Source organism: Lagopus muta, chromosome Z (genome assembly GCF_023343835.1).
Source record: "Lagopus muta isolate bLagMut1 chromosome Z, bLagMut1 primary, whole genome shotgun sequence".
Lineage (NCBI taxonomy): Eukaryota > Metazoa > Chordata > Aves > Galliformes > Phasianidae > Lagopus > Lagopus muta.
In genome coordinates this window covers 42,356,549-42,376,553 of record NC_064472.1, presented here as the reverse complement: position 1 = coordinate 42,376,553, position 20,005 = coordinate 42,356,549, and the positions used below count along the sequence as shown (strand labels likewise).

General features: G+C 43.0%; 1 protein-coding gene across 1 annotated transcript in view; it reads right to left on the bottom strand.

Moving 5' to 3' along the window:
• Positions 1-7,983: 7,983 nt before the first annotated feature.
• The window catches only part of LOC125687389 (uncharacterized), a 212,963-nt gene continuing 200,941 nt past the window's right edge, over positions 7,984-20,005 (bottom strand). Inside the window, exons 2-3 of the mRNA XM_048932519.1 lie at positions 8,915-9,285; positions 7,984-7,988 (exon numbers count right to left, since the gene is read on the bottom strand). Coding sequence (XP_048788476.1) covers positions 7,984-7,988; positions 8,915-9,285 — 376 coding nt within the window. The remainder of the gene's footprint in view (positions 7,989-8,914; positions 9,286-20,005) is intronic.

Sequence of the window (20,005 nt, the reverse complement as noted above, 5' to 3'; positions counted from 1 at the left end):
TTTCAGTGTCTGAAGGGCAGCCATGAGAAACAAGGGGATAGACCATTCTGCAGGATCTGTGATAATAGGACAGAGAAACGGTTTCAAACTAGAAGAGTGAAGATTTGAACTGGATATAAGGAAGAAGGTTTTTACAGCATGAGTGGTGAGGCACTGGAACAGGTTTCTCAGAGATATGGGTCCACCCTTTGAGACATGAAAGACCAGGCTGAACCAGGCTTTGCACAACCTGATCTTGCTGTAGATGTCCCTGCTAATTGCAGGGGAGTTGGACCAGATGACTTTCAGAGTACTCTTCCAACTCTGAGGATTCTATGATCACAGACCTCCTTCTTGGCATTCTAAAAATTCACATATTTTAAGGCTACATTTTAGTGGCTTTCCTGAGAATTTGAGAGGGAAATGTAGTCTGCTGGAGTGTGTGAAATGCAAATTAGGTCAAGGCAATCTCTGTATTGTTGGTTAGATATCAGACCTCGGTCAAACAGGAAAGGAAAATTTAATTATTTTGTTTTCATTCACAGCCTGGATGAAATCAGAGTTACAATGTCCAGTTGTAAATAGCTTATTTCAATCACCTCCTAAGTTTTTCCCCCAAATTTTCCAGAATATATTTTGAAGAGTTGTAAAGACATAGGAGCTTTTCTGTGCCTCCCATATAGAAATAGCAATCAGCTGTAGCAGCTGGCCAAGCTATACAATAACTCCAATCAGATGAGATGGCAACTGAACATGGAAATCAAATTAATAGCTTTATTTTTTATGAGCAATTAATGTAGCTGGATGAAAATAGAATAGATTAGTACATATCTTTCTTTACCCTTACTCTCCACAAAAAAAAAAAATACCTTCACCAAAACAACAACAACAAAAAACTAATGCCTGAAGCCTGCTCCAGTCACTTCAGGATACCACCTATCATTCAATTTAACGTTAATACGAATGAAAGAATTTATAATCTTCTCACTATGGTTTCTCCTCTGTGATGGAAATAGCTGTAAAAAGCTCGCACAAGGCATGGCAAAAGACATCTTTAACCTTAGCAAATGTAATTTTAGATCAACTGAACATTATTTTTCTCAGAATGAAATCATGTCACCTAGTAGCTCGGGAGAAATACTGACATATGGAGCTTTTCACATTTCCACTTCCAGTTTGAATCTCACCAAGGTCAGTAACAACCAATCCTGATGCATCAGAAAGTTGTGGGGCAATCTATATAAAATGAGTCAGCCTTCTCAGCCCAGATCCTATAGCAGTTTTGTGCACCAGAACAAGGTAACTGCAAATGGCTCATATTTGCCATTCTGCCAGTAATAACAGAGTCATCAGAGATTAAATGATTGTATATCCATGAGATTACACATTGTAGAAGTCACTCCCCCAGACTGCTGACTGACGTAGAATAGGGCTTTTTTGGGATACAGCCCTATATAGAGCCAACGGCTCTCCTCAGACAATCACTTATAGCTATTTTGAACTAACACTACATCAGCTCCTCCCAACTCTTCCTTCATACACATTCACCCTACTAGACAGATAAGTTTAATGTCTGTATTAATGATCCACACAGGATGGTATGTCTTCACATAGTGACAACTCTTTTTTTCTGAAGTGAAGATTCAAACTTGGTAGAAGCATAGTAAATCCTCCCCAGAAGAAGAATGTGGAATTCATCATGTAGTGTCACAATGAGACAACATTAAAAGATATAATCATTTTATGAAAGCTGAAGAAAATACAACAGCATTACAGCAATTTAACTCTCTTTGAAACAGTATCTTGAAGTAGAAAAGAATTAAATAACAATATTAAGGCACACATTGTAACAGAGTACACCAAAGGCCTGAGAAAAAATACATTTAAAAGCCTCTAAGAAAAAATTATCTGGGAGACTTTTCCTAATTTTTAACAGAAGCAATTTTTAATCAATACAACATGTAAGTGTTGTCTTTGCACTAGTGAAATACTGTGCATCTTGATTATTTGTTCTCAGTTAGGCTTCAAAAACAATTGTTCCTGTTTGTATTTCCTACTGGAAAATTTAAGAAGACAGATATTTTAATGTTTAATGTGACACTGATTCACAACTGGGAAATGAAGGTAGGCAAAATCATAGAATAATAGAATCAATGTTGGAAAAGACCTCTAAGATCATTCTGTCCAAACTTCCAGCTATTACCAACAGTTCTCACTAAGCCATGTCCGTCAACACAACAGCTATATGGTCCTTGAAAATCTCCAGGGTCGGTGACTCTACCACCACCCTGGTCAGCCCATTTCAGTGTCTGATAACTCTTTCAGAAAAGTAGCATTTCCTAATATCCAGCCTAAATCTGCTTTGGTGTGACTTGAAGCCATTCCCTTTAGTCCTATCATCAGTTACTCGAGAGAAGAGGCCAACCCCCGGCTCACTACAGCCTCACTTCAGGTAGTCACAGAGAGCGATCAGATCTCCTCCTGAGCCTCCTCTTCTCTAGACTAAATAATCCCAGCTCCCTCAGCCACTCCTCATACGGCCTGCACTCCAAATCTCTCACCAGCTTAATTGTCCTTCTCTGGACATGCTCCAGGGTCTCAATGTCTCTCTTGTAGTGAGGGGCCCAAAACTTAACACAGTTCAAAGTGTGGCCTCACCAGAGCTGAGTATAGAGGGACAGTTACTTCCCAGCTCCTGCTGGCAGCACCATTTCTGATACAAGTCAGGATGCCATTGGCCTTCTTGGCCACTTGGACATACTGCCGGCTCATGTTCAGCTGAGCATAGACCAATACCCCCATGTCTGTTTCCTCTACACAGTCTTCTAGTCACTCTGCCCCAAGCCTGTAGTATTGCCTGGGGTTGTCACGGCCCAAGTGTAGGACCTGGCATTTGGCCTTGTTAAACCTCATCTTACTGGCTTCCGCCCAGCAATCCAGCCTGTCCAGATCTCCCTGTAGGGCCTTCCTACACCCAGGCAGATCAACACTTCCTGCCAACTTGGTGTCATTTACAAACTTACTGAAGGTGCACTCAGAGCCCTCGTTCAGGTCATCAATAAAGATATCAAAGAGGACAAGCCCCAGCACCAACTCCTGGGGAACACCACTTGTGACCAGTTGCCAGTGGATTTAACTCCTTTAACCACTACTCCCTGGGCCCAGCCCTCCAGCCACCTCCTTACCCAGCCAAGAATGTGCCTGTCCAAGCCACAGGCTTCCAGCTTCTGCAGGAGAATACTGTAGGAGACATTGTCAAAGACCTTGCTGAAGTCTAAGTAGACTACATCAACAGCCTTTACCTCATCTACAGACGGGTCACTAGATCATAGAAGGAGATCAGGTTGGTCAAGCAGGACCTGCCCTTCATGAACCCATGCTGCCTATGCCTGATCCCCTGGTTGTCCCACACATGCCATGTGATCTCTATCAGGACAATCTGCTCCATAACCTTCCCTGGCACAGAGGTCAGGGTGACAGGCCTTATGACTCTTCTTGTAGATGGGAATCACACTGGCAAGACTCCAGTCTTCTAGGACCTCTCCAGTTGACCAGGAAAGCCAACAGAAGATGGAAAGTGGTTTGGCTATCACCTCTGCCAGTTCCCTCAACACTCTTGGATATATCTCATCTGGCCCCATGGACTTGTGGCAGTCCAGGTGGAATAGGAGGTCTCTGACTGTTCCCTCCTGAACTGTGGAGGGTTTACTCTACACCTCATCCAAGACTACCAGGTCAGAGAGTAGAGTACCCTGAGGATAACTGGTCTGACTTTTAAAGACAGACTTAAAGAAGGCATTGGAATCCTCAGCCTTTTCCTTATCCTCAGTGGTCACATTCACAGCGACGTCCAGTAAATAACAGATTCTCCTTTTTCCTCCTCTTACTGTTAATACATTTGTAAAAGAGTTTCATGTTTCCTTTTATCCCGATGACCACGGAGTTCAAGGAGGGCTTTTGCCTTTCTAATTTTCTCCCTGCAAATCCTAATAACTTCTCTGTACCCTCTCCAAGTTGCCCATCCCTTCTTCCACAGGAAGTAGATTCACTTCTTCTCCTGGAGCCTTATAAAGAACTCCCTGTTCATACACACTGGTCCCTTCCCTGCTGGCCACTTTGTGGCTTAGGAAGATAGTCTATTCCTGCACCTTTAAGACTTCCTTCTTGAGGAACTATCAGCCTTCCTGGACTTGTTTATCCTCCAAGACTGAATCCTAAGGGACCTTACTTACTAGTCTCCTGAACAATTCAAAATCTGTCCCCCACAGTCCAAGGTAGCAGTTTTGATGTCCCCTCTTCTGGCTCCATCAAGATAGAGAACTTTACCATTTCACGATCACTCTGTCCAAGACAGCCCCTCACCTCCACATCTCCCACCAGACCTTCTCTATTTGTAAACAGCAGGTCTAGCAGTGCACTTCCCCTCTAGGGTCTCTCACCAGCTGCAAAAGAAAATTATCTTCCATACACTCTAGAAACCTCCCAGACTGCTTCTTCTATGCCATGTTGTATTCCCAGCATATATCAGGGAAGTTGAAGTCCCCCGTGAGGGCAAGGGCTGGCTATCACAAAACTTCTGCCAGCTGTTCACAGAACACTTATTCTGTCTCTTCATCCAGGTTAGGCTGTCTTTAACAGACTCCCCACAAGGACGTCTTCCTTGTCAGCCCTTCCCCTGACCCTGACCCTTATCCATAGAGATTCAACCTTACCATCCCAGCCCACAAACACAATAACATCAAACTCTCTAACACAGAAAGCCACACCACCATCCCACCTTCCTTGCCCATCCTTTCTGATGAGCTTGTAGTCATCCACTGCAGCACATCAGTCATGGGAGCAATCCCACAATGTTTCAGTAAAGGCAACTAAGTCACAGTTGGCCTGCTGTACAATAGCTTCCAGCTCCTCCTGTTTGTTGCTCATGCTGTCTGCACTTCAGCTGAGCTCTTTGCCTCACTCCTAATCCCATTATTGCTCCTCTAGGCTCATCTCTAGCAGGCCTGAGTTTCATTCCCTTCCCTCTTCATACCCAGTTTAAAGCGCTCTCTACAAGCCCTGCCAGCTCCTAGGCAAGGATCTGTTTCCCCCTTTGAAACTTGATGAAACCTATCAGCAGACTTCAGACCAGGTGGTTAGTAAACTGCCCCATGATCAAGGAATGCAAAATTCTTGCATTTGCACCAGTCTCTCAGCTATGTGTTTATAAGATGGGTTTTTATGCTTCTCTAAGTGCTCTTCCCTGACACCGAAGGAATAGAGAAAAATCTGTACACCTACTCCATCAACTAAGTGCCCCAGTCCCCTGAACTCATTTTCAATAATCTTCAGGCTTCTTTCAGCAATTTCATCACTGCCTCTTCAACTATCAGTATAGGATAATAATCAGAAGGGCAGATCAGACTAGGGAGTTTCCTAGAAACATCCCTGACCCAGGTTCCAGGGAGGCAGCACACCTCCTTATGGGTATGGTCAGGCTAACATATAGAACCCTCCATTCCTCTCAGTAGGGAGTCAACTATGACAATCACCCACCTTTCCTTCCTGGCAGAGGTAGTCTTGAGGTGTGGAATTGACCACCTCACCCTAGACAGCTTTGCAGGCAGACCTCCCACCTCATCCTTGCTTATTTCTCCTTCAGGTTCCAGGGCCTCAAACTTATTGCACAGAGGCACCTGGGGACCTGAGGTAGGTCAGGATGGGGGTTGCCTATGTTGCTGAGCCAGGATCTGTTTCCACTCTTCTCTCAAATTGGCTCCCTCTGCTCAACTATAGCAGGGTGAGAGTCCACCAGTGTTTAGGGTGTGTCTTCCCAGTGTCTTTCTCACAGAGAATTACTCCACCAATCTATCTCCTACTCATACTCCTTGATGGTCCTTAATCTCTCCACCTCCTCTTTGAGTTCCACCACCACGCTGAGCAACTCATCCACCTGCTCACACTTCATGCAGGTGAAATCCCTGCCACCTTTCCCTGGCAGCAGCAGGCTCAGGCACTCTCTGCAGCCAGAGGCCTGAACAGCCACATTTCTGGGCAGGCTCTCTGTCTAGGTTGCCACAGCCATCTTGGAGCAAGCCTACTGTCAGGTGGAGACCATGTTTATACCTGTGGTCTCAGAGACTGCCAGTAGGAGAACTGGTCTCCTGAGCAAAGAGGAACAGCACTTACACACCCTGCTGCTCAACCCACTTTTCACACCTGCTGCTCAGTGCAGTACGGGCAGTGCAGGCCATGCTCGCACATTGATTTCACTTCCCTGTTCTCAGTGGGTAGGTAGCTCCTGCCCTCCCTGATGCTCCTAGCCTAGCAGCCTGGTCATGGTCAAGGGTGGGCTGTGCTGATTCCACCCATCCCTGCTACCTCAGTAGCCTACCCACAAACTGCCCTCCCCCCAGTACAGGCACAGCAGTTTTGCTGCCTTCAAAAAACGTAGAAAGAGCTTTTTTATCACCCTTTTCACTTCAGATCCCTTGCCCAGTGCAGTCTTATCTGCCCTGAAGCAAGTCTCTGCAGCAATGCAAATAATTGATACTGCAGTTTTTTATGCATGCTGTGGAGCTGTGTCACACAGGAGGCTAATAGGAGGTGTTTACAAAAAGAGAAACAGAGAGATGATTTCAAAAACAGGACTGTTTTTTCCTGATTAGACAACATTCCACATATTGCCACATAACCAAAGAACCTACATGCAAGAATTAGCATGGTCACTAATTCACTGATGTAAAAAGCAATCTAAACCTGTGAGTAGGGCTTTTATGTTATTAGGCTTGAGATACATATATATGTTTGCACTGTTTTTTTGTTGTCATTACTTTGCAAGCTGAAAGTATGCATATACAGAAAGCAGTACAGAGTTTACTTTTTTTTATTTTTTATTTTTTATTTTTATTTTTTAACTGTTGTAAATCATATTGTTATTTCAGAAACAATATGTATTATGTCAAGTGATGAAAAGGATACTGTCAGCTTCAATATACACTCCCCTTCAACACTATAGTAACTAAACTGTAATCTAAATCTCTGCTCTTACTCCTGTGTCAGACTTGTCTCACAAGGCTCCACACAGTCTGTCTCTCAGAATCTCATTTTCTATGTCTTCTGCATTATTAAGCCTCACAAGCACAGCTGTTGCCAGGAAACTAAGGCAGTGTTAGCTTTGTGTGGACGGATTTCCACCACCAGTGTTAGCTTTGTGTGGACAGATTTCAAATGAGGGTACATATACCTTTGTCCTCACTAACTGCTGCAGCCTAAGAGATGAGTTGAGCAAGTCCTGCAAAAAATGAAGAAATGACTGGTGAGAGCTGTGTGCCATGCAGGATGCACGCTGACCCACCTCCACAGCTGCAAGTAGTGGGAAAAGTGAACTACTATGGAAGGATGACATCATATGTTGACAGCACACAAATCACTCCGAAAAAATGATCAGCTGTTGACCAGTGCTTATTTCCTGAGGTACCCAAAGACTTCTTATTGAAAGTTATCTTGACTTCTATCTTAAACTTTTTTCTAGTTATGTCAGCTTTTATACCCCGCTGTATAAAAGAGGTTGATCTGATAAGCCTCAGCCTCTCTTAAAATTTTGTCATCTCTTCTTCTGGAGCACAGGTCAGGGACATTTCAAAGAAAATTCCTGGGTTGATTTGGCCTTCAGATTATTACCCGCTTTTAATAATTCAGGCTGGCGGCGAGGAAGTTGATAAGGAAAGCCTGAGGTCTATCAAGAAAGACTTCAGGGGAATGGGGCGAATACTTGAAGGAGCTGGGGTGCAGGTGGTCTTTTCTTCTATGCCTGTGGTGTCAGGGAAAGGTACAGGGAGGATCCAAAATACCCAATTCTTCAATAGATGGCTTAAGAGCTGGTGCAGGCGCAAGAATTTCGGCTTTTTTGACCATGGGGCAATTTACACTGCACCTGGCATGATGGCTGCTGATGCATGCAGCCTGTCCCTGAGGGGAAAGAGGATCTTAGCTGAAGAATTAGCAGGACTCATGGACAGGTCTTTAAACTAGGAATGAAGGGGGAAAGGGACAAAATAAGGGCTACTGGGGTTGAACGGGTCATTCGAGGGCTTATACCAAACTCCATGGGCAATGACGGCAGAGTGCATAGGGAAGGACTAGGGCAGGGGGATGCTGGGGATGCTGCTGTTCTAGGGGATCCTAGATCCCTTATAAAGGTGGCGAGACGGATAGCCCGGCTGAAGTGCCTTTATACCAACGCACGCAGCCTGAGTAACAAGCAGGAGGAACTGGAAACTGTGATGCACTCGGGAAGTTATGACCTTGTTGCTATCACAGAAACATGGTGGGATGACTCCCACAATTGGGATACTGCCATCGACGGCTATAGACTCTTTAGGAGAGATAGGCGAGGTAGGAGGGGTGGGGGAGTTGCTCTCTATGTCAGAGATTGGATAAACTGTGAGGAGCTCCCTACGAGAAGCAGTCAGGAACAGGTTGAGAGCCTGTGGGTTAGGATTAGAGATGGGACAAATATAGGTCAACTGGTGCTAGGGGTATACTACAGACCACCTGATCAAGGGGAGGCTGTTGACGAGGCTTTCTTGCTCCAGATGCGTGAGATGTCTGGCTCACGGGCTCTTGTCCTGGTGGGGGACTTCAACCATCCGGACATCTGCTGGGAAAACCACACGGCGAGCTGCAAGAGCTCCAGAAGGCTCTTGGAATCCATTGACGATAGCTTTCTGGTTCAGGTATTGGACAGACCGACCAGAGGTGAAGCGCTGCTGGACCTGCTGCTCACCAACGCTGAGGAGATCATCAAAGGCGTCAAGGTTGGAGGCTGCCTGGGCTCCAGCGACCACGCCCTGGTTGAGTTTGTGATCTCAAGCGATGTGGGCCTGGCAAAGAGCAGGACCAGGACACTGAACTTCAGAAGAGCAGACTTCAAGTTACTCAATGGATTGCTGGCCAAGATCCCCTGGCGCGCTGCCCTCAAAGACAAGGATGTTGAGGAGAGCTGGCAGCTCTTCAAAGATGCCCTCCTGGAAGCACAAGAGGTCTCCATTCCTCTGAATAAGAAAGTGGGCAGGTGAGGTAGGAAACCGGCATGGCTCAGCAAGGACCTGCTGAGAGAACTGAGGGCGAAGAAAGGGGTGTACAAGCTCTGGAAACAAGGCTGTGTCACCTGGGAAGAGTACAGGAATGCCGTCCGGACTTGCAGACGTGGGATCAGGGAAGCCAAGGCGCAGGCAGAACTGAACTTGGCAAGGGACGTGAAAAACAATAAGAAAACCTTCTACAGGTACATTGCCCAGAAGAGACAGGCCAAAACGGGCGTACCTACTTTGGTAAATTTAAAAGGAGAACTGGCTTCAACAGATGAAGAGAAAGCTGAGGTGCTGAATGAGTTCTTCACCTCGGTCTTCACTGGTGGCCAGGATTCTAGTCTTTTTCACGTCCCTGAACCCTGCATCACCAAACCTCTATGTAGGGACAAAGGAGGTAAATCCCTCCCCACTGTAAGGGCAGAGCAAGTCCGAGAGTGCCTCCTTAGACTGAATGAATACAAGTCTATGGGGCCGGATGGCATGCATCCCAGGGTCCTGAAGGAGCTGGCTGAGGTGGTTGCCGAGCCGCTCTCCATCATATTTGAGAAGTCGTGGCTGTCAGGTGAGGTCCCGGACGACTGGAGGAAGGGTCACGTCACTCCCATATACAAGAAGGGGAGCAGGGAGGACCCGGGGAACTACAGGCCGGTGAGTCTCACCTCCATGCCTGGGAAGATCATGGAACAGATCCTCCTGGACAACATGCTCGGTCACATAAAGAATGAGCATGTGATCCGAGACAGCCAGCACGGCTTCACCAAAGGAAGGTCATGCCTAACTAATCTTGTGGCCTTCTATGATGGAGTGACGGCATTGGTGGACGAAGGGAAGGCGACCAATGTCATTTACCTGGACCTGAGCAAGGCCTTTGACATGGTCCCCCACCACATCCTCATCTCCAAATTGGAGGGAAGTGGATTTGATGGGTGGACGACCCGATGGATAAGCAATTGGTTGAAAGGCCGCAGGTGGTGTTCAATGGCTCTATGTCCAGGTGGAGGCCGGTAACAAGTGGTGTCCCCCAAGGGTCTGTCTTGGGACCGGTGCTCTTTAACATCTTTATTAATGACATCGATGAGGGAATTGAGTGCATCCTCAGCAAGTTTGCTGACGACACCAAGCTGAGTGGTGCGGTTGATACGGTGGAAGGAAGGGATGCCATTCAGAGGGATCTCGACAGGCTGGAGGGCTGGGCTCAGGTGAACCTGATGAGGTTCAACACGGCAAAGTGCAGGGTTTTGCATTTGGGCCGGAAGAACCCCAGGCACCTGTACAGGCTGGGAGGAGCGGTCCTTGAGAGCAGCTCGGCAGAGAAGGACCTGGGGGTCCTGATGGACGAGAGACTGAACATGAGCCAGCAGTGCGCTCTGGCAGCTCGAAAGGCAAATGGGATCCTGGGCTCCATCAGGAGAGGGGTGGCCAGCAGGGACAGGGAGGTGATTGTCCCTCTCTACTCGGCTCTTGTGAGGCCCCACCTGGAGTACTGTGTGCAGGTGTGGAGCCCTCAGTACAAGAAAGACATTGAGATTTTGGAAAGGGTCCAGAGGAGGGCAACTAAGATGATCAGGGGGCTGGAGCACCTCCCCTATGAGGACAGGCTGAGGGAGTTGGGCTTGTTCAGCCTGGAGAAGAGAAGGCTGCGGGGTGACCTCATTGCAGCCTATCAATACCTGAAGGGAACCTACACCCAGGAGGGGAGTAAACTCTTCAAAAGGGCTGACAACAGCAGGACTAGGGGAAATGGTTTTAAGTTGAAGGAGGGAAGAGTTAGGTTGGATGTTAGGGGGAAGTTCTTTACTAGGAGAGTGGTTAGGCCCTGGAACGGGCTGCCCAGGGAGGTTGTGGATGCCCCGTCCTTGGACGTGTTTAAGGCCAGGTTGGACGGGGTCCTGGGCAACCTGATCTGAATGTGTATGTTTGGTGGCCCTGCTAGGCAGGGGGGTTGGAACTACATGATCCTTGGGGTCCCTTCCAGCCCGGGTGATTCTGTGATTCTGTGATTCTACATTTTATTTCAGATAACTTAAATTATTACAATATGTTTGTGCAATAGGTATTATATGTAAATTTTCCTCTTTAAATGACAACTTCTGCCTTGTATTTTTATTAGAATGGAGTTCAGATTTCCAGGGTGTTTGGAAAACTGGTGGATGACACAAAACTAGAGGGAGTTACTGATTCACCAGAAGGCAGTGCAGCCATCCAGAGGGACTTGGACAGGCCAGAGAAGTGGGCTGGCAAGACCCTTCTAAGGCTCAACAACAAGTGCAGAGTCCTATATAAAAGAAGGAACAATCTCAAGTACCAGAACATGCTGGGAGCCACCTAGCTGGAAAGCAACTCTGCAGAAAAGAGCCTAGGAGTACGGGAGAATGCTAAGCTGAACACGAGCAAACAGTGTGCCCTTGTCACTGAGAAGACCAGTGGTATTTTTGGCTACACTGTGCAAAGTACTACCAGCAGGTCATGAGAGGTGATCCTTCCCCTCTTCTCAGCACTGGTAAGACTGCACCTGGAGATTTGTGTTCAGTTCAGGGTCACCCAGTTCAAGAGAGCTGAAGATACTGGAGCGAGTTCAGTTCATGAGCAGGCCCATTCTATAACTCTGTTTGAGGGGGTTTTGGATAGCCTGATCCAGGTCACTATGTGCAAGAAAATGATTGGAACAAATAATCTGCAGCAATAAACTTTTGGTAAAGACAAAAAAATACCTTTCACCTCAAGGTGTTTGACACGTGGAAACATCTTTTTCTGGTACCAATTTCCACATCTTCCATTACCACAGATACAATCCAGGTACTTGTTTGTCCCCTTTGATTATGATCTTGGTGTTTCATTTTTTTCCCCAGCTGAAGACTTTCCTTCATGTAATGACTGTCTCTACATGTTATTCATCTTCTATTGCTCAACTGCAGTCTGAGGAATACTAACAAGAAATCACCATTCTCATACAGTGTTGCACAAGAGATTTGAAAACAGTTATGATGCTGCCCATTCAGCTTACTTTCTGCCATTTCTGCAATCACATCCAGATAAAACCTCTCACATAGTTGTTTCCATAATTTTCTATTTATTACATTTCCTGTTAAGTTTAAATAAACCCATATTAAACATTATTTGCTAAGAATAACAACTACAAATATGCCATTGGTGCACTCAGTTTCTTCCATCATTCTAAGTATGCCATAGATCAAGCAATCTACCTGCTATTGTGAGCATATTAAATCACTTGCAGTTCCTTTTGCATGATCATCTTTCCAAACACTCCTTCTGTGCTGCTGACTCAAGCACTTTGAAGGACTGACTTAAAATTACTTTTTTAGAATGTGAACATTGTCTCACTGAGTATGCAGGAGATTAAATGTTAGCTCTTATCCATTTCAAATTAGATTCAGCATACAACTGTCTAATGTGAGTGCACCTAGCAATAGTTTACATTTGTCTCTCCAATAAACTTTTTAATCAAAAATAATTTAGCGGTAAGAGTATCAAAAAGCCTTTCATTAGCAGTGGATGGAGTTTGATTTATTCATATTCCATGCAACATATGTTGCTGATGTTGTAGTCTACCACATCTCCAATTCTAAGTAGCTGTTTCAGGTCTGGGTTGCATTTTGCTTGGCAGGAACATTCAGTGTGCTCAAGGTGGTTGGTTTGTGTTGATGAATAAATCACAGAATCATGGGGCACCATGTGGCAGATTAGAGGGATTGTGCTGCTTCCTGGGATCATGCTGGGTTCTGTTTTTCCCAAAGTCATTTCAGGGTATGATATTAATTTACATATTCTTTTTTGCAGCAATAGCAGTTATCTTCTTGTAGGGCCACTGCAGAAAGGATATGTCATTCATATCTTTTCAAATTACCAGGATCACAAGGCTATATTTCGCATAAGGTATCTATCCTGAATGAGATATTTCATTGTACAATTGCAATGTTTGGAAAAACGAAGTTCGCTGGTAATGTCAAGACCCATCATTCAAGGTGCCATGAAACAATTCAAATAGGACTAGAGTTATTGAAGGTACATATGTAGGAAGTACAGGCAAGCTTTCAAGAATCCTGTTTAGTCTAACATTATAATCAGACTTTTTTTTTTTTATAACTGCAACTTACCTTTCCATATCAGCCATTGCTTTTTGAAGAGATTTGCTTACCTATTTTGCATTGCAGATACACACCTCCAGACTCATAAATAATTATACATAGCTTTATGATATGTCTACTTTTGTTTGAGCAGATTTCAGTCAATTTTGCCACAGGTCAAACAGAAGCATGCACAAAGAAGTATTTTTATCTGGTTCCTCATATACTTAAGGCCACATGCCAGCTTTCACATGTATGTTACCAAAAAGCAGACAATTGAAACGCTCTTGTAAAAATGCTCAGTATTAAGAAACTGAAAACAGATGCTCCAACCTATTGCAAAATTTCTAGATAATCTCAGCAGACAACTACTAGATAGACCAACAACACTGCTTGAAAAGTTTCTTGCCCTGATAGAGATATTAAAACAAACCCTAAGATACGACAGAATGAAATATTTCTAGATGCTTGCTCACAGTTCACAGATTCAGTTCTTCCAAATTCCCTCAGCAATGTGCAATTGTACACAGTTGCCTTTGTTACTAGAAAGCTGCTGAATGTGTCTGGTAAGAAGCAGCAAAATGCTCCAGTGTTGAAAACAAGCAGAGTCTTGTCAGTTCAGGAATCCTTAAGAAGGGTAAAAGGAGAGACAAGCAGCCCATCAGTGCATTAAAGTTATTAAATTTCTTTTCCATTTATCCCAAGTAATCCAATTCAGGCAACTATCAATCACCAAAAAAAAAAAAAAAAAAAAAAAAAAGGATCTCAAAGAAAGTAGAGTAGAGTAGACAAGTAATGAAATATTATAGAAGTGGTAATATAGAAATATTACCAAAGATACAGGGACAAAGCATGCATTCAGACATTATCAGACACTTGAGATACTCTGTGAAATGGAAACTTGATGTTTCTCAACAATCTCTGAATATTCTAGAAAAATTAGTTGGGAGCTCATACTTATTATAACCTATAATGTACAGACTTCCACTAGGAATCAGATCTAAATGCTTCTGATTCATAGAGCAACAGTTTTTTCTTTCTCCCACAGCACTGCTTCATTTTCTGTGCATGATGAACAGCTAAAATAGCCTCCATTAGTAACACCCTGGATCTGTTTTGCTTATGTGATGAAATGCAGCCTCATGAGCACCTCTGTTCCCCATGTATTAATTCCTAAGGCCTCTAGTTTCCAGTTTTTTCATGTAAAGAAGAAAGATGCTGTCATTCGAAATCCAGGGAGAAAACTATCAGCACCAGAGCCTAACAGTAAAAAACTGTAAGATGTATCTTTTACAGGCTCAACAGAGGACTTATTCCAATCTTTCATCACTGGGAAAATAATTCCTATCTGTCTCTTTTGACAAGAGAACTTTCAGCCTGCTCATCTTGCTGCCCCACAAAGACCTCCTTCATCTGTGGGAGCCGACTTGTGGTTTACAATTTATGTGTATGAGTCAGGATGTTCTCAAAACCAATCTTCAGCTAAGCTAGAGCAGAGCTGAGAAGCGATACAAAAAGAATTAACTTGCAGTATTTCCTTTGCTAAAAAATGTATTACTTGAATGATAAATTATCATTTGTATTTGCAATGTAGAATAATGTGTCTCAATAACAAAATACTGTATGAACAAAGATGTATTTTATGCTATGGAACAGAGGAGGAAAAGAGAATAACTTGTACAAAAAATATTTTCTTATGCATTAATCTGGCCATATTAAAGCAAAATGTGATTGGTTTAACTTAAACAACAGAAAAATATCAACATTATTTAATCAAAAAATGTTGTTGAGCTTTTTGTGGCTTTTGTTTTGCTTTTGTTTTTGTGTCACACGGAACTTCTACACCTTTTATTCCACTGGCAAAATCTGATGCATTTTAAAGATAGCCTATCGCAGCCGACAGAAATAGAATCTGGATAAACACTGCCATGTAGTGGAGCCCTACGCGGCAGAATATGCTGCAGCTTCACGATTTTACTCAAGAGCAATTAAAGCTCGTACTTTACAGAAAAAGTTTTCTAATATAGATAAGAAGAGTGAGTCTTTACACAGGTAGCACAGATGGAAATGATTTTACAATTTTCACTAGCTGGTCTTGGTTGGAATATCTTAACTGGGAGCCTTGAAGAAGTGCTCTGAATCAGAAGTAAAATGAATACAATTCTTTGTTCCCTTTTTATGAGACCTGTATGACTGCTAAAGTATTTGTTTTACATTATAGAACCCACTCCACAAGCAAGGAGACTTCTCATGCCCACAGAGATGTATGCTTTAGTGCAGATTTAAAGAACAGTGGGCAGAGTTGGAAAATCTGAGACATTCCTATAGATCCAGCAGTTCACAGACATAGATCTTGTTTAATTTTGTTAGGCTGGCAACTCGCTAGACATGAAAATTACTTGAAACATTTAGCCTCAAGCTCAGATGAGTCAGGAAGTTATTTGGGGATTCATTAATAAATGACAGATAAAGAAAGGCCACAGAGAGATGAGTCATATCACCATAACACCAAAGAAATAACAGACATAGCCTTTCCAGTTCTTATTTCTTTTGGCTTTTTCTTTACTTGTTCTGTTTTGCTTATTTGTTTGTTTCCTCATCATTCAGAGTAATTTTCAGCTATTACACTTCAATTTTAGTTTCTTTAATGTCAATTTTCTATAGAGCTGACTCATAGATGAAGCATTTGTCCTCCTGATATGGTAATAAACAACCTCTAAATTCCAATTTCCTAATGTTTTTCTTCTCCTGAGTCATCTAGTGTTAGTTCTAAAGCCTTTTCACTATGAAGTAACAGAAGTTCAGACCACTGTAGCATTATCACTCCTCAAGTGTGTCAGCCAGGATAGCAGGTATATCAGAGTTGTGTCAGTGATAGCAGTAGCATCAGAGATTACACCTTCTGCAATTTTTTTTACAAGAAAAAGGCTGCTGTCATACAAGCTTCATAGTACTTGACTTAAATCTACACTTAGATGGAGAGCTGGCAGAAGCAGAACCACAGCAAGAATAAATCTGATGAGCAGTTGGGATGTGGTCAAGAAGACTAATGAGAAAGGATGAAAGTCGCCACATGGAAATAAGGCAAATGGCTTCTCAGCAAACTGTAGTCATTTGGCTGAGCAGGTAGACATGGCTGCAGAAAGGAACAAAGATAAATCTATTGCACTTGACAGTTGGCTTCAAGGTCACTCAATGACATCTTAAAGTTTGAGTAAAGCTAAAGATCCACCCAAAATCAGTGCAAAAACAAAAGTATGTGCTACTCAGCCTACTGTAGTAAACAGATTCACTGGTGGAACTGATCTCCTTTATAGATTACCAACAGAGCAGAGGATGACAGTCACTCTGCACTGCAAGAGCTTGTCAGAGGCATCAGGGAGGGACATCACAGATATGTACAGCAGTATGTATGATGGCAGAAATAATCATACTATTGCTGTCCATCTAGCAGAAGCAGAACCACATATTTGCAGTCATGTGGAGTTTTATTTGAGCGATGGCTAGAAGGGGAGATTGTAGGTTGCATCCTATGCCAGAAATAGCCAAATAAGTTCTTGCTGAGTACTTACTTATTCAGCTGCTTTCATGTAAATAAAAGGAATGAGACCAAAAATTGAAACAACAGAAATATATGCTCATGGTGAGAGTTTCTAGTGGAAAACATGACAAACATACCTAAATTTCATCAAACTCAGACTAAACTACGCCCATTGATTGCAATTCTGCACAAATCAATAACATCTTTCTTTACACATCTTTATAAGTCTAATGTTTCGCATTCAAACTTGTACTACAGTCCTTTCCCTTAACCTCTGTTCCAAGGAGAGAGCTGTATAAAATTTTTATCTCATGCACTTTCACTAACATTATCATTGCTACCAGTCAGAAATACAATGAATGAAGTTAGGAAAGAATGATCAGGATTCAGATCTCAAGTGGGGCTGGCAGCCAGAGGGAAGAGGAAAAAAAAAAAAAGGGAGTGAGGCGTAAAGGGGGGTGTGGAGGGGAGAAGAAATAACATAATTACGGGGCAAATTTGTTACCAGCAGTTTTGAAATAATAAATATCCTATCACTTAAAGTCAATGACTCAGAATGAAGTGCTATAAATGCCAATTCTTATAAACTGTGGTGGCAGAGGTCAGAAAAATATCTTAATTTTCTCAGTCACTATGTAAAGATGATTCAATATATTCCTCTAATTCCAAAAGTGGCATCTAAAAATAATGCATCTTAACCGTACTCGCAGAGCATCTCTTACAGCCACCATACATTACACTAACACAGTGAAATAGTTATTGATGGCAGTTGGCATAAAAGATTTTTCTTATTTACAGCCAGATCAGAAATGTTCTGTCTCCAAGGACGAAGGACCATGAAGTCAAGAATCTTATCTCATATGTGCTTTACCAGCATCTTTTCTATTGGCAGGACATACAATAACAAACAGAAATCACTGATCCTAGTAACATGCTTGTGTGTCTCAGTTTCCCTGAAGTGCAGTTCTGCTCAGTGTTAACCCTGCCACTTCCATGGGTGCAGCAAGAATTGTGTGAAGGGGTGGTGCCAAATACTAAGCAAACTGGAGGAGAGAGAATAGAATCACATAACTCAGGACAAATTAAGAGCAGAATCAGCGTACTGGACTGCTTGACAGTAGTCAAGACTGTTTGACTTGTCTTTCTGCTGGCACTGGCGTGTCCTGATGCATGAGACTAGCATGCTTAGCTCTAGCACCCAGCACAACAACAAACACACTTGGTAACAGGAGATAAAAGATGAATTTATCTAAGGACAATGAGGGAATTCCACGCCTTTGGCTAGAAAGACAGCACTATAGCCCAGAAAATCCACAAAGTCATAATCCTATCACTCCAAGAAGGAGCAGCTCTCTGAGGAGCAGCTGCCTGAAGAGGAGTAGGGAAGGTTCAAGAACAGCAAGAACAGGCAATACCAAGAGACCTTTCTGAAATCTGAGGATGCTGGCATGCCTCCTTTTTCCTATTTTATTTCTTCCTAACAAGGATCACAGCGCAATGTGTTTATTTAAAACCAGCAAACTGAGTTGAGTCTGCAATACAAACACCCCTGTAGGCTATCAAGCAACCACAGCAGCCAGGGGCAAGCAGCAGGCTTAATCTGCCTTCCCCACAGTGGAGTAAATAGGGTGTCTCCATTTTCAAAAGAATTGTGTTCATCCAAATTTTTATCTACACAGCTGAAGGCAGATTTGGCTCAGCTTGTTCAATGGCCACGAGGGCCTACAATACACATGCAAGGATGCACAGATGTGCAACAAAGTCTGAAAAACATGCTCTGCCTTTTTCTAAAGTGTGCACAATGAATATTAAACAACCCCCTGAAGTTCCTGTTGCCACTTGCCTGGAATCAGCAATGCCATCTCTATTATACAAGCCATCTTTGGAATGCTAATGACTATTTAAACTAATTTAGAGCAGATGTGTAAAGAGACAGGGCAGTGACAAGGATATGGCACAAAATAAGTACAAGATTTTTCTGTGCTTTTTCTTTCTTCTTTGTTACGAGCAGGCCAGACATTTTGTTTCCAAATTGGATGTTTTCTGAAACACTCAGAAGACATAAAATGTTATTATCCGAGTGGCTAACATACCCACAGGCATTTTTAAAAAGATTTAGAAAAATGAAAAAGCTGCCACATACCAGAACATCATGTCAGAGGCTGAACTGCCAGATGAGTCACAGAGGAAATGGATGCAGAGCCTTTTGAAAAGTGGAATCTCCCTGTAAGCCACAATACTTCTGTATTTGCCTAAATATTCTTGCACTAGATTTCAAAGAATTACAGTGCTAAAAAAGCAGGAAGATTAAATGCATGTGTTTAGTCGGAAGATAGCAAGCAGGTGATGTGACAGCCGATTATTTACATAACCAGAAAGCATTTATGCACAGTATACAATCCTGTGTTACTTAAGAGTTACAGTATCTTAATTTCTTCTGTTTTCTGAAATGTAACACTGCTAATGCCTCAACCAGTATAATATGATAGGAGGACTTTGCTTTCTGGAGTACACTGCAGCTTCCGATTATTAACTAGAAAGTCGCTGTCTTTTTTTTTCTTTTTTTTTTTTCTTTTTTTCTTTTTTTTTTTTTTGTGGCATGGAGGAAGCAGCATCCAAATATTCTATGCCTTAGGCTACAGCAAAACTAATAGGATCTGCTGTGTTCTGGTTTTTGCATGTATGCTCTCAGAGGGTACCCCCCCATCCCAGATCATCACTTCAGTAAGTCCCCATCTAAATTTAGCATGTTACCAGATGAACATATCTTCTGAGGAGTGCCTCTCTGGAAAGATGATCGCGACTTGAATTTCATTTCTGATGCTAAGAGAACTTGCACATGCTGAAGTGAACTGGAACATTAACAGTGGATTCTCTGATGAATATCTTGGCACAAAAGCATGAGCACCTGAATTACAATTAGACAGGTGAGCAGGCAGCAACTGGTTATCAGATTAAGTTCTGTGCTATATGAAAGAGAAGACAACAGTTCTAAGAAGTTGTAACAGTTCAAAGAGAACACAGATTGTAAAGCTTAGGGATGGACCTAGATTTCGAGCACTCTAAAATACCTTGCCACCATGCTGTTAGATATGAGACTTGTGAGAGGTAGATCGTGTTTTTGCAGTGGAAGCTTCCATTCGTTTCTGTATATAGCAAAGAATAGGTGACCTTTTACAAAGAAAACTGAACAGAGTGAAGTTGAGACGGAGGCATTCCAACCTAGGTAGAATGGGCACAGGCACTAGGGCAAAGGAGAGACAGAAAGAGTGAAAATACTGTCCTCCTATCACTATAAAAAATCCAAAGCATACCCAAAGACAATG